General features: G+C 46.5%; 1 protein-coding gene across 4 annotated transcripts in view; it reads left to right on the top strand.

Annotated features, from left to right (window-relative positions):
* dnpep (aspartyl aminopeptidase) overlaps nucleotides 1-2,888 on the top strand; it is a 57,999-nt gene extending 55,111 nt beyond the window's left edge. For all 4 annotated transcript variants that reach the window (XM_078552666.1, XM_078552667.1, XM_078552665.1 and 1 more), the window contains one exon: nucleotides 2,422-2,888. In XM_078552666.1, coding sequence (XP_078408792.1) covers nucleotides 2,422-2,472 — 51 coding nt within the window. In that variant the 3' untranslated portion in view covers nucleotides 2,473-2,888. The remainder of the gene's footprint in view (nucleotides 1-2,421) is intronic.
* Nucleotides 2,889-15,427: the final 12,539 nt, after the last annotated feature.

Raw genomic sequence — 15,427 nt, 5'->3', positions numbered from 1 at the left:
TGCTCAGACATCTTTCTCTTCCAACCCTATTTTAACAGTCCATTGTCATAAATGAGGTGCCTGCACCATTACAAGTCAGGTAGTATTTGTTGCATCTGTATTACAGTGTGGTACATGGTGGGAGATCTCATTGAAACATATAAAATTCTGACAGGGATGGACAGACTGGATGCAGGGATGATGTTTCCTCTGGTTGGGGGGGGTCTCCAACAAGGGGTCACAGTCTCAGGGTACGGTGGACCATTTAGGACTGAGATGAGGAGAAACTTCTTCACTCAGAGGGTGGCGAACCTGTGGAATTCTCTACCACAAGGGGCTGTAGAGGCCAAGTCACTGAATATATTTAAGAAGGAAATAGATTTCTAGACTCTAAAGTTGTCAAGGGGTATGGGGAGAGCGCAGGAGTATGGCATTGAGTTAGAGGATCAGCCATGATTGTATTGAATGGCAGAGCAGGCTCGAAGGGCCGAGTGACCTACTCTTGCTCCTATTTTCTATGTTTCTGTGTGCACCGGCACTAATCTAGATCTGGTATTATCTGTCATGACAGAGCCTCTTAAAGCCAGGCCTCAGTGGGTAGCACTCTTACCTCTGTTTCAGAGGTTAATGGATTCAAGTCCCATTCCAGAGATCTGATCCAAAACTTGCAGGTTGATGCCTACATTGCAGTGCTGAGAGCGTGCTGCACTGTCTGAGGGGCCGCTTTCAAATGAAACAGTAGACCAAGATCCCATCTGCTTTCTCAGCAGGGTCAGATCCCAGGGCACTATTTTGAAGAGGAGCAGAGGAGTTCCCCTCCTGTGTCCTGGTCAATATTTCCCCCTCAGCCAGCATCTCAAAAATAGATTATCCAGTCATTATCACGTTGCTGTCTGTGGGAACCTGCTGTGTGCAAATTGGCTCTGTGTTTCCTGCATTGTACTTCAAAAGTACTTCATTGGCTGCAAAGCATTTTGGGACAGCATCAAGCCCTGAAAGGCACTATATAAATGCAGCCTTTCTTTTCTCTCAATTCCATAAGCCAGCGAGAGCTGTTTATAGCTGTGGAACCTTATATATATAAAGTGGCAAATTCTGAAGCCATGGTGCAGTCAATAGCAGCACGTGGGTAGGTATTTCAATGCTGCAGCCTAGGAATTTATTTTCTAGCTGTTGAAACCTCCCCACTGCCCTGTACAGGAAAGGTGAAGTGCCCAGCTAATGTCTCAGCCAGAAGCGATCTCTCCCACCATTTTAGAGGAAAGCGTTGTTTTCCCACGGGAAGAGCAGACGGAAAGCAGATCTCCAAATGCTTCTCGGTGCCTCCGGAATCACAGGGCCCATTCTTCCAGATTGCCTCAGTCTTGCCCTCACAGCAAATTGCATTTATATAGCACCTTCAATGCAGTAAAACGTCCCCAAGGCACCTCACAGGAGCGTTAACATAGAAAATTTGACACCGAGCCCCATAAGGAGATATTGGGACGGGTGGCCACAAACTTGGTCAGGGATGGAAGGTTTGAAGGAGGGCCTTAAAGAAGGAGAGGTTAAGGAGAGAAGTCCAGAGCTTAGGACCTACACGGCTGAAGGCACAGCCGCCAGTGATGGAGTGATTGAAATCGGATGCACAAGACCCCAGATGTGGAGGAACACAGAGATCACAGTGGTTTGTAGGTCTGTAAGAGGTTACAGAGTTAGGGAGAGGCAAAGACTTTGGGGACATTTGTAAACAAGGATGAGAATCAGGATGATTAACTTCCCTTGTTCAGTTAACTCTGCTCAGAACTGCTTGTATGCTTGGCGCTATACTTTAGTTTTATTCTATTGGATGTGTTAACATGATACCACCAGACGGTGGCAGTATTGCTCAGTGCTATAAGGAGTGTTTTCTTCCGTTGCTAATACAAAGTCAAGCCTCTAACTGAAGGGATGATCTCGGTCTATAAAATGCCAAACAGCCGCCACGCCATCAAGTGGTGCCCTCCATTTCCCTGTAGGCTGAGGAGTTGGCAAGTCAGCCTAGAAAGGCTTCGCATCTCAAAAAATTGAACAATGCTTGAACATACCCATTCTTTGCAAACTGAAGGAATATGTTCAAGCCTTACACCTTTTTTTGAATTATCCTTGAGCTTGGAGAGCCTATAGTTCCCCATCGCTTTCTCCAAAGCAATGCCTTGGCCAATCAGAGTCAACTTGCCAACCAATCGGCACTCTTTTCTCCTGTAGTATAAATTGTTGTGATCGTTTGAAATTTGGCATTCTTGCATTTGTCCTGATGAGTGCAAGATGAAAAGCTTCAGCAACATGTCTCTCTTTTTCAGCAATGTTTAACCCATGAGTACTTTGCGACAGGTATTTGGTGGTGGGAGGGTAGTGGTGGTGCGGAGCTGGACAATCCCTTGTTTTGCCCGAGTGATCCATTTAATCTCTGTTTTCTCCCAGGGATTCTTCGACCTCTTCCCAGCTGTGATCAGCAATGTGACCGTTGATTGAGGCCAGCAGCTTCTTGGCCCCCCGAGAGGCTCGGAGGCCTGTCCGGCCGCAGACTGAACTGGACAACTCAGCTCAACAGGGCCTAATCCACATAGCCACCTCTGACCTCCGAAGGATGACAATTTTTAATTATGCAACTTTTGATTAACAAAAATCTGGAAAGTGTTTATAAACTGCTGCTTAGTATTTCACTACAACAGGGTGATATTTTAAGGCTCTGTAACTCTACATCTATTCCGAAACCTTTGGGCGATTTTTGTACTTGGGATTCCGGGAGGGGCAGTCATGTTCCAATCTTATCCAAGTTTCACACACGTACTTTGAAAACTTAGCCCCGTGTTGTCTCCATGCTTGTTGGTAGCAGCATTCTATAGGAACTATCACGTCATACCGTGCAACATGCTTCTTGCACCATACTCTCTCATCTGTTGCCTCACATTTGTTAACACACATACCCAACAGCACCACGTTTCAGTGAAGTCAACAGCAAAATCAGGCAGGTGTAAACCAGGATTCCTCCAGATCCCCACAGGATTCCTGACCCAGGCAGTGGCGTTAAAATCACCCCATTAATCTCTCGTAACTAAACCATAGTTCCATCTCCAGGATCACGGGGAGAACTGGAGAGGAGCGGAGGTTTGAAGGGAAGTAGGGGCACAGTATTGAATCAATGAGTTTCTCTCAACTCCTGCTTATGGGTAAGGCAAGGGTTTTCCTGCAGGGTGCCTGGGACATGGGGTAATTAGCTGCGCGTGAAGACCTACCCCTGTTACCGGAGTGATGGGCCAAATGGCCACCTCCCACATTGTGGCTTTAATCTCAGGAACAAATATCTACACTTTGCTCAATTGATATGGAAAAGTCCAAATGCAGAGACAAACCCAGGTACACAATGAGGGAAACAAGGCACTTTTACTAATTATGACAAGTTATGCATGTCTCTCACTTTTTGAATAAGCAATGAAGGTTGTAATTCAGCGTTGGCTGTGGACACACAATCTTCCTTATTCCCATGGTGATGTGCATGCTTCTTAAAGCACCTTGGGGTGTTTTACTGAGTTGAAGGCACTGTATAAATGCAAGTCCTAGTTGTAGAGAGAGTGTTGAGGCTCCTTGGAGAAGCAGCTCCCGCTATCAGTGACTGATGGGAGCTGGATTCAGAGGGAAGAGGGATCAATCACCTTGGAGCTGCATCCAGAGGCCGGTTACAGATTGTTCTAGAACAGTTTTGACTGAAGCTATTCAGCAGGTGGCCCCTGTGCAATGGATGGTGATGGCATTGGAGACGAGAGGAGGGTTAGAGAGCAAAGATCAAATAAAATTGCCTCCTCTCTAATGCAGTACTTTTATTTCACCCCAATTTTCATGTTGGGTAAACTGTCCTTTCAATGATACGAATCAGTTTCTTACATCCTGGCCCTCTGCCTCATTCCCTATTCCCCAAAGACCAGTGTTGTCTTTGGTACTAAGTCTTTTGGTGTAGAACCTTTGCACCAGAACTTCGGAAGATCCCAGCTTTGATTTCCAGCATGTGTTGTTAACTGGCCACTCTCTGAGTAAAGAAGTATCTCCTGAATACCCTGTTGGATGTATTCGTCACTATCATCTTATAAGGGAGGTCTTGTGGCGCAGTGGGTAGTGTCCCTATGTCTGGGCCAGAAGCTCCGGGTTCAAGTCCCACTTGATGGCCATGGAAGATGCATTCACAACATGGCCAAGGGTTGATTATCAGTCTGTAAACCCTTTCACTCCTGATGGAAGAGAGGAGAGTTTCCTGGTCAGCCATACTGCAGAAGGCAATGGCAAACCAAGCATAGTCGTGGACCAATCCAATGGAAGTCCATGGTCGCCAACACCCTCTTAGGGCATGGTACCTGAAGGAGGAGGATCATTTTATGTTGTTTTGGTCTCCCCCACATGGAAACAACATCTCTACGCCAACTCAGCCAAACCCTTTCATAATTTTACAGACCTCCATCAAGCCACCACCCAGTCTCCTCTTTCTTAGAAAAAAAACGAGCCCCCGCCTATTAATTGGGCCAGCAGTTCAAGCTGTTGATCCAAGCTACGTTACAGGTCGATTGGCTGGCAGTCTGATTTTAAATTCACGGGCTTTGATTTTACCCTGTGCACTTCCAGATGCAGTTGGGTGAAGAACAGTCTCGGTAGCCCTTCTATTCTTTGGACTCAGCATTCTCGCAGTTTTCTGACCGGAGCCAAGGAGGAAGGGCAATCAAGATGCAGGCGCTCCCGCAAGCAACAACCTTTGCACTTTCTGGTCGCCAAGTCAAACGGAGCCAGTTTCCGGACTGTTTGCACGCTCTGGCCTTTCGTGCTGTGCGGTAACGTGAAGAGAAAATCTCACACCCCAATTGTTTTTAATTCATTCACAGGATGTGGGTACCGCCAGCAAGGCCAGTATTTGTTGTCCATCCCCAATAGGCCTTGAGACAACTGAGTGGTTTGCTCGGCCATTTCAGAGGGGCAGTTAAGAGTCAACCCCATTGCTGTGGGTCTGGAGTCACATGTAGGCCAAACCGGGTAAGGATGGCAGATTTCCTTCCCTAAAGGACACGAGTGAACGCCATGTGTTTTATGACAATCTGGTATTTCATGATCAGCATTACTGAGATTAGACTTTCCTTCCCGATTTTAAATTCCTGTCTGCTATGGTGCGATTTAAACTCCTAGCATTCTCCACAATCTACGTTTTTTTTTTAACATGAAATCATTATATCACATAATCAACATATTGCATACACTAAACTAATAACTATGTATTAAATATGCTAGGATCTAATTATATAACAGAACCAGTATAGATGATATGGTAACGGTATATATTATATGGAATATTCTATTTAGGATCATATTGAACTTTAGAACATGGAAAGAAGACATTTAGCATATTGTTCCTGTGCTGACTCTGACAGAGTTGTTGAATTTAGACTCACAACCTAGCTTTTTCCCCAGAACCCTGCAAATTAAAGTCATAGAGGCCTACAGCACAGAAAAAGGCCCTTCGGCCCATCAAGTCTGCGCCGGTCAAACAAGTACCTAACTATTCTAATCCCATTTTCCAGAACTAGGCCCATAGCCTTCTCAGTGAGCCTCCTTCTTGAACTACCGCAGTCCATGTGGTACGTCCACAGTGCTAATAGGAAGGAAATTCCAGGATTTTCACCCAGCGGAGGTAAAGGAATGGCAATATATTTCCAAGTCAGCATGATGCGTGGCTTGGAGGGGTCTTGCAGGTGGTGGTGTTCCCACGCATCTGCTGCCCTTGTCCTTCTAGATGGTAGAGATCACAGGTTTGGAAGGTGCTGTCGAAGGAGCCTTGGTGACTTTCTGCAGTGCATCTTGTAGATGATACACACTGCTGCCACTGTGCGATGGTGGTGGAGGGAGTGCTGCTTTGCCCTGCATGGTGTCGGGTTTCTTGAGCGTTGTTGGAGTGCACTCATCCAGGCAAGTGCACACTCCTGACTTGTGCCTTGTAGGTGGTGGACAGGCTTTGGGGAGTCAGGAGGTGAGTTACTCACTGCACGATTTCTAGCCTCTGACCCGCTCTTGTAGCCACAGTGTTTATCTGGCTAGTCCAGTTCAGTTTCTGGTCGATGGTGACGCTCAGGACATTGGTGTTGATTTGCTCCATCTCCCTTGATACCCTTATGAAGTGAGTACCCCACTGTTCTCAATCTGAGCATTTCAATTGCAGCCCCAGCATCCATAGCGTTTTAGGGGAGAGAGAGCTCCAAATTTCCACTACCCTTTCACCATCTTTAATGTTCTGCAACACCTCCTGCCTAAAATCTTCAAATGACGGGTCACAATCTTACCTGGAGAGGGACGTCCACACATTTAGCGATCTCGCGGACTATGGCAGCAGTGACAGCATTTGAGGCGTATCGTTGGTTACTGTTAAATTTAATCACTGGCCCCTGAATAGGAATAAGAAAGGGCATCGTTAACAAATCTTTCAGGAGCAGAAGGGCGCAATGGCTAACCAGCGCTGTGCCCGGTGACCCTCACCCTCAGTAACACCCACCACAATCCAGAAAACCTGCACGGAATCACTAGACCAGTTTCATTTAAGTGTGGTTCATTGATTTTCTTCCATGGCTCGTGTCCTAACTCACATCGAGTGCCATTCACACATTATCGACTGTGTTTGGTCACCAACATCGGCTCCTGGTCTGGCAACACCTCAATTTTAAAATTCGCATCCTGGTTCTTAAAACCTCTCCGTGGCCTCCCGCCTCATAAGCCTCTGGGATCTGGCCTCTCGAGCATCCCCAATTTTTAATCGCTCCACTGTTGGCTGCTGTGCTTTCAGCTGTCTGGGGCCTAAGCTCTGGAATTCCTTCCCTAAACCCTGCTGGCTCTCCCTCTCTCCTCCTTTAAGAGGCTTCTTAAATGTTCTCTCCTTCACCAGACATTTGCTCATCTTCCTTATATCTCCGTATGTGGCTCAGTGCTATTTTTACTGATAAAGCGCTGCTGTGAAGCACCTTGAGGACATTTTACGATGTTGAAGACGCTACATAAATGCAAATGGTTGTCCTACTGTGCACTGTGTAAACATTTGATGGGCTAATCTCAGCATGCACTTTACCAAAGGCTTGTAATGGGCTGGGGGATGGGGTAAGGCCCGGGTTGGCAGGGGTAGGGGTTAGTGATGCAGGCGGAGAGGCCCTGACCCTGAACCCCGAATATTTTTTCTGCCTTGGGCCTCATGAACTCTCAATGCAGCTCTGGAGTCCCACATAGTAAAAATGGAATTTTATTTATGTTAAGCCCATTGCAAGCAGAGCAACGCAGCCGTTTAAAAATAAAAATATCTTCACCCTGCTTGTAATGTGAAGCCTGGGACCAAGGTCCCATCTGTTTGGTGGATGTTAAGGGTCCCACGGCATCATTTGGAGAAGCTCAGGGAGTTCCCAGGGTGTCCTGTCCAACACTGTTTCCTCGATGGTGGTTATAGCAGTTATGTTACTGGACTAATAATCCAGAGAACGCATGTTGATTTCAATTGGCTTTTAAAAGGTCCAAAAGCAAAAAACAAAAAGTGGGACCCAACTCTGGGGGCTTTGGGGTACCAAAGTGCAATGGTTATGTCATTGTTTCAGTAATTTAGAATTCGGAGAATGAGAGTTTAAATCCCATTGCTGTGAATTCAATTTAAAAAGGCAACGAAATAAACCTGGAAGAAGCAAGCTGGGATCGGTCAGAGTGGATGGGAGGCTGCCAAACTGTCATAAAAACCTGACCTGCTATTTGCTCCACTCACTCTTAAACAGTATAAAATCCAGCACATTTCTACCTCTCTTTAGCTCTGAAGAAGAGTCACACGGACTGGAAAGGTGAACTCTGTTTCTCTCTACACAGATGCGGCCAGTCCGGAGTTTTTCCAGCATTTTCTGTTTTTATTTCAAATTTCCAGCATCTGCAGTGTTTTGCTTTTGTCACAAAATCCCAACTGGTTCACAGTCAGTGCGGAGACAAGGGGCTGTATGGGGGAAATGTGTAATACTGTTTCTGAAACGGTGTTTCGTCTTTACAAACATTAAGGGCAACAAACTACCAGTTCATCCGAAAGAAGCAGGCGGCGATATGAGGGAAGCTAAAATTACACAGTGCATTATGACCTGGAGGACTGTCCAAAAGGACAGTGGGCGTATCTATTAAATTATCCACAATAACTTTCAACAGGGAATTGGATAGATATTTGAAAAGGAAAAATTTGCAGTGGCGGAGGGAAAGAGCAAGGGAGTGGGCCTAAAGTTAGCTACTTTTTTTCGCATTGCTAACAGGACAATGCATCACAGAGAGGTCTAATGTAGAAAAAATGGATTACCCTACAACCTACAGGTGGGATTGAAAGTGATGAGTTCAGTACCTGTTGCCGCATTGCATAGAAATGCTTCTGCCTGGGGCTTGGGTGACATCGTGTGTTGGCTCATTGCTACAGCCTCCAAACTTGACTAATCCAAGGCACTCATACTCAGCCTTCCATGTTCTACCCTCCAAAGTCATCCAAAACATGGCTACCTGCATCCTAACACGCACCGAACTCCATTCACACCTCATCTCCTGTGCTTCCAGAGCTATGTTGGCTCTCAGGTAAGCAACACCTTGATTTTAAATCCTACCATAGCCTTACCCCCTCCGCTCCTCTATAACCTTTCCAGCCCTTTGGTCCTCTGAGATCTCTGCACTCCTCTAACCCTGGACTCTTGCACATCTTCGATTTCTATTGCTCCACCATTGGTGGTCATGCCCTCAGTTATCTGAACCTTAAGCCCTGGAATTCCCTCCCTAACTCTCTGCCTCTCTTATCTCCTTTCAGATGCTCCTTAAAACCTACCTCTTTGAACAAGTGTTTGGTCACTTTCCATAATATATCTGTGTGGCTCAGTGTCAAATTCTGTTTGACAATGCTCCTGTGATGCGCTTGGAGTGTATTGTTAAGTTAAAGTTGATATATAAATGCAATGTGTTGTCCAAATCCAGCCCTCGGTCAAGGATGAGGAAGCTTGGGCATCTCATCGTACGGTATCTGCAAATACTTTACGGGCATCGGACCTTAATATTGACTTCACAAATTTGAGACCTCGACCGTAGCTCCCATTTTCTCTCTGGCAGGAAGGTGCTGGTGACATGTGCTGGATGTGTAAGTGGTTACGGGGATGGGTGGGAGGTTAGAAGCTGGTTAGTGCTCGGGTGGAGGCCATCCTCTTTCAGGGCCCTGTGCTAACGGATTGGTATTCACTCTTGGCAATGCCTTGCATGTTTCTTCCCCTAAGCGCCTGGGCTAGTGCCGCATGCCCTGCTTTGCCAGTTTTTCTGCCTGCTTGCCCCCCCCCGACTTTTCTAACCCACCTTGCCCTCTGAAGAAGAGTCATACGGACTCGAAACGTTAACTCTGTTTCTCTCTCCACAGATGCTGCCGGACGTGCTGAGTTTTTCCAGCATTTTCTTTTTTTTACTCCACCTTATCTATTCACAAACACTCTGCCTGGTCTATTGCTTTTATGTTTTACATTGTATTGTCTCCTGGTGAGATAATTTATGCCTTGTTACCATCTCCTCATCTCCACATAAGCACTTTACGTACGAATTAGGAGCAGGTGTAGTCCATTCAGCCCCTCGAGCCTGCTCCGCCATTCAATAAAATCACAGCTCATCTGATTCAACCCCACATTCCCACCTACCCTCGATAACCTTTGACTTGCTTGTCAGTCAAGAAGTGTCTTATTAGTCTCTTTACTGCTCATTCTGTGCCTTTCCCTGCGCTTGGATATATTTTCCTTGCCCCCTAGTTCCGTTTCTTTTCAAACGTTGTGCCTCCATCCTATCGCCCCAGGAGGGCAGGATCCGAAGCCAAATGTCTTGACCGTTCTCTGCATGGGTATGAACTGGTCTGCAAAGCTTCCCCTACCCCCTGTTTTCTGCTTGTTGTAAAGAGATGAAAATTCCCATTCTCAGATGGGGACGTTAAGAAAGTGATCCTGACTGAATGTCCAGTCACACGCTTTAGAAAAAGGAAAGACTTGCATTTATATAGCACCTGTCACAATCATCAGACATCTGGAAGCACTTTTCAGCCAATGAAGTACTTCTGAAGTGTAATCACTGTCGTAGGTAATGCAGCAGCCAATTTATGCACAATAAGCTCCCACAAACAGCAATGTGATAATGGACAGGTAACCAGTTTTTGTGACGTTTGCAGGGTTAATATTGGCCAGGACACCAGAGAAAATTCCCCTGCCCTTCTTCAAAATAGTGGTCATTCTCCAGACAGGGCAAATGGGCCACAATTCGAAAGCAGAACCCCCAGTGGTGCAGCATCCTCTCAGTACTGCACTGGAGTCTCAGCCATGATTTTTGTGTCCAAGTCTTGGAGTGGGACTTGAACCAGGAACCTTTTGACTTAGAGGCAAAAGTGTTACCAACCGAGCCTCTTAACTTGTGTGAATATAAATATTTTGGTTTGAATGTAATTTGTATTTGATTTTCAGGTGTACAGCTCCCCTGTGTGCAATTTTAAAACTTTATTCTCTCCCTTTCCTTCCTCTGTTTAAGTTGAGCATTTAAATGGTGCATTTATGTGCCAGTAATTATAATATATAAATACACAATTATAATCCATAAATACATAATTGAATACACAATTATAATAGAATAAAGCCTCACAATTCTCCAAGGTCTCTGTGTTCCTCCAATTCTGACCTTGTGCACATCCCCGATTTTAATTGCTCCACCGTTAACAGCCGTACCTTCAGCTGCTTGAGCTCAAAGCGCTGGAATTCCTTCCCGACAATTCTTTCTTCTCCTTTAAGCGGTAATGATGATCTACCTAAAGACTGATCCTCTGCTCATTTCTCCGTGCCTCACGGCCTTGCACTTGCCTCTTCAGTTGCTTGTGGGAGCCTCCCATTGTCAATTTCAAGTTATCTAACATCATCATTCTCTTTCTCCCTCTTGGTCCTACATCCCTCCAATCTTCCTATAATCACAGAGTTAACGTTTCAAGTCCAATATTCTTCTTCGGAACCTCCTTCAGCAACTTCTCATTCCTTAGAATATAGTGATTCCAGCCATCTTGCCATTTCCTGATGACATTCATCAATGATCTTTCCTCCTCCGCTGCTCTGGGAACTTCTTCATTGCTCTGGCGTTCTCTCCGACTGACCCCCTCCTTCCTTCTCCAGAACCACATTTCACAACTTCCCAATCTTCGAACGTTCACTTTGCTCAGGTTTCATGCTTCAGCCCCATTCAACAAGACACTTGAAATCAATCCCTTCGCCAATTGTCCTCCTACTCCAACACCTTTCTGTACTTCGTCTAGTGCTTCTTTTATCCTGGCTTCTACATAGATGATAGGTGATAGTAGACAGACTTGTCTCAATCTGCTCCTGATCACACCATGTTCAGTTTCATTAAGCACTATCCTGTTGTAGTCGGCTGTCCCATGTACAGAGCCACAGCCATTCTTTTATCTCTCTAATCAACTCTGGTCACCTCCAGACTTTCAACAGCTTTTACCAGTTCACCTGGTCAGAAGCTTTTCCATGATCCACAAAGCAGGTATACGTTTCTTGCTCGTATTCACTGCTTCTTTCACTTAATACTCTGTAGCCTCTCCCATCCTATGATCCTTCCCAAAACTGAACTGATCACAGACAATGTAATAGCTTGCTTTGGCTTCCAATCTATTTGCTAAGATCTTGATCATTACCTTGGATTCCTGCACAGCCAAAGTTGTGCTGCGATCTCGTCATGTTCCATGGTGGTTGCGGCCTTCTCCAATGGGACCATTGTGCTCCTCAAAAGGTCTCCCTAGTGTCCACCTCCTTACACAAGTTAATCAATTCTCTTGCTGCCCATCTCTCCAGGTACTTCTTTCACACCCTTCTGCTTTTCCAGGCTTCAGTTCTTTCTTAGCTCTAAGTATTCCACACTCCAGAAGAACAGCTCCTTAATGTTGCTGGGAATTTGGCTTTTTACTCTTTAATGGGATGTGGGCATCACTGGCAAGACCAGCATTTGTTACCCACCCCTAATTGCCCTTGAACTGAGTGACTTGTCACATCATTCCAGAGACAGTTAAGAGTCAACCCCATTGCTGTGGGTCTGGAGTCACCTGCAGGCCAGACCAGGTAAGGACAGCAGATTTCCTTCCCTAAAGGACATTAGTGAACCAGATGGGTTTTTACGACAATGGTTTCATGGTCACCATTACTGGGACTAGTTTTCAATTCCAGGTTTATTAATTGAATATAAATTCCACCAGCTGCCATGGTGGGATTCGAACCCTTGTCCCCAGAACGTTAACCAAGGCTTCTGGATTACTCGTCCAGTGACATCTCCACAATGCCACTGTCTCTTTCTTTGGGTCTAGATCTTTGTCATACAGGTCTTTGTATTCTTTCCATCTATTCTTTACTTCCTCAAGCTCTGTAAGCAGTTCTAGTATTAATTCCTCTTTTTTTCCAAAACTATATTTTATCCATAAAAAATTGTAAAATTACCTTCCATAGCGGTTCAATTGGACATCACCGAAAGTGCAACCCAGTTCTAGTTCTTTCTGTACAGCATGTGGCACAATCGCAACTTCACGTCACATTTACAAAATACATTTCATGCCCGAGGGGTTTTGCACTGTGGCCAGCCCCTCGGTCTACCATGGCAGGTCGATGTGAGGCAGTGTCCTTTCCCCATTGAGCCTCTGCGGTGGCTGCCCCAAGCTTTAGTCTGTCCCTCGGTGTGTAGTCCTGGACATTGGAACATGCCAGTCTGCAGCACTCGGTATGGGACAACTCTTTGTGCTGGAAGACCAACAAGTCTCAGGCAGAGCAAAGAGCGTCTTTCACCGAGTTGATGATCCTCCAGCTGCAGTTGATGTTTGTCTCGGTGTGTGTCCCTGGGAACAGCCCGTAGAGCACAGAGTCCTGTGTCACGGAACTGCACAGGATGAACCTTGACAAAAGCCACTGCATCTCTCTCCAGATCCTCTTCGTAAAGGCACAAGGAAGTAGGTGACAGTCTCTTCTGTGCCACAGCTGCCTCGAGGGCAGTATGCAAAGTAGGTGAAACTTCAGGCATTCAGGAAGGATCTGATGGGCTTGCTGCTTGTTTGAAAGCTCTGGCAATGAGGCATGCTGCCAAATAACTTTGACAGTCCACTCAGGAAACCACCCAACAGGATCCACCATTTCCTTTTCCCGCAGAGCCTTGATGTTACGTGGGGACCACTGCCGGATGGACTTGTGGTCAAAGGTGTTTTTCTGCATAAAATTCTCCATGAGGGACTGTTGCAATAGCATGGTCCAACTGAATGGAGCATTCCGCAACAATGTGGCCAGATCCTTCACAACACCGGGGACAGATAGAACCTCAGCATATAGTCACACTTGGTCTTTGTGTACCGAGGGTCCAAGCACATTTTGAGGCAGCCGCACACAAAGCTGGCCATCGGGATAAGGGCTATGTTGGGTCAATTTTTTCCCCTCTTGTCCAGAGATTTGAACATCGTGTCCCTGGGGACGCATTCCATTTTCGACCTCCAGGTGAAGCGTAAGATGATTTAGGTGATGGCCATGGTGCAGGAGTGGGGTATGGGCTAGACCTGTGCCACCTACAGCAACACTGAGAGCACCGTGCACCCGATGACCAGATTCTTACCCACAATAGTCAGGGGGCATTGCCCCCACATGCCATGTTTTTGGTTCACCATGACAATACACTCCTCCCAGTTTTTGACACACCCCCAGCCCCTATGCACCATATCCCCAGCACCTTCAGGTAGTTTGACCTGATGGCGAAGGGGACAAAGGATTGGTCGGCCCAGTTCCCAAAGAACGTGGCTTCACTCTCGCCACAATTTACTTTGGTTCCCGAGGCCAGTTTGACCCGGTCGCTGGTGCCCATCAGGCTGCGCTGTGACAGCGGATCTGAATAGAAGATGGTGACATCTTCCATGTGCAGGGAGCCTTTGACCTGAATGCCTCCTCTGCCTGGGATCATTGCCCCACTTAGGCCCACATCCTTCCTGATTGTCTCGGCAGAAAGGTTCTATGTTACACATGAAGAATACAGGGGAGAGAGGACAGCCGTGCCTGACTCCAGATTTGATTGGAAAGCTTTCCGATTCCCACCCACTGATAGAAATTGTGCCTCTGATGTTTGTGTGGAGCAATTGGATCAAATTGCAGATTCCCTCCCCAAACCCCATTTTGGAGAGCACATCCTTCATGTAGGTGTGCGATATTCTGTCAAATGCCTTCTCCTGGTCCAGGCTGATGAAGCAGACCACCACCAACCACCACCGCCCCCAAGTCCTGCACATAGGTGATCATATATTGTACTCCTCAGTAGCGCGAGACTATCAGCGATCTTCCTGCTGGGTACAGCACAAGTTTGGTCAGGGTGGATCACCAACTCCAAAGCAGACTTGACCCAATTGGTAATGACCTGGGAGAGAATTTTGTAGCCCATGTTAAACAGTGAAATGAGTCATCAATTTCTAATTTCCTCCCTTTCCCCCTTCCGCTTGTAGGTGAGGGTGATGGATTCTGACATGCATACTCTCATACACTTCTAGCAGGTCTGGGCCAATGCAGTCTCATAGAGCCAAATACAACTCCGTTGGCAAACCCTCACTTCTGGAAATTTACTCATCCCAAAGGACCCGATGGCCTTTGACAGCTCGTCCAGAGTTAATGGTTTGTCCAGACCCTCCCACGATCTGCCATCCAAGAGCTCTGTGATAGAAGAGAGGAAGGACTGGGAGGCCGTGCTGTCTGTGGGCTTCACATCATCCAATCAGCACAAAAGGATTTGCTGATCCTTAAAATGTCAGTCTTCTTCCTTCAGGCTGCTGATTACAGAGCTCTTTCTGTGTACCTTTTGGAAGAAGAAAGGCGGCAGATTCTGGACCGAAAAACGATCTTGGAGGCCCCTGGAGTGAAGAATGAGATCTGCTGGCTTTTCACTTCTTGGAGATCCTCCTTGACTTCGACACTCCAGTAGGACCAGATTCTGCATGTTTTTCTGAAGTCGGGACATTTCCCTCAGTCTCTCTCTTGCCTTCTGAAACCTTCGAGGATGAAGAACATCTTGATGATCGCTTCCCACCGGGGCATAGCGACTCAAAGAGAGGTTTCACGGTTTTCCAACCTTTGTAATGTCTTTTGAGTTTCTCAATGTTTTCTGGGGTCAGCGATTACACTTTCAGCTTCCATGTCTCCCTGTCAACCTTCTGGTGTCCTGGAGGGTGACAGTCGGCCAGTAGGAGGCAGCGCTCAGAGAAGAACACAGGCTTCATTTGACCGGGAATGCTCGGGGCACGAACAGGAAGTCTATCCTGGAATGGACAGTCCCATCTGGCCTCAACCAGGTTTATGTATGTGGGGCTCTATCTACACAGTTGCTGAAGATATTGTGCAGT

This window comes from Cetorhinus maximus, chromosome 11 (genome assembly GCF_964194155.1).
Source record: "Cetorhinus maximus chromosome 11, sCetMax3.hap1.1, whole genome shotgun sequence".
Taxonomy (NCBI): Eukaryota; Metazoa; Chordata; class Chondrichthyes; order Lamniformes; family Cetorhinidae; genus Cetorhinus; species Cetorhinus maximus.
This window is presented reverse-complemented; position numbering and strand designations above follow the sequence as displayed.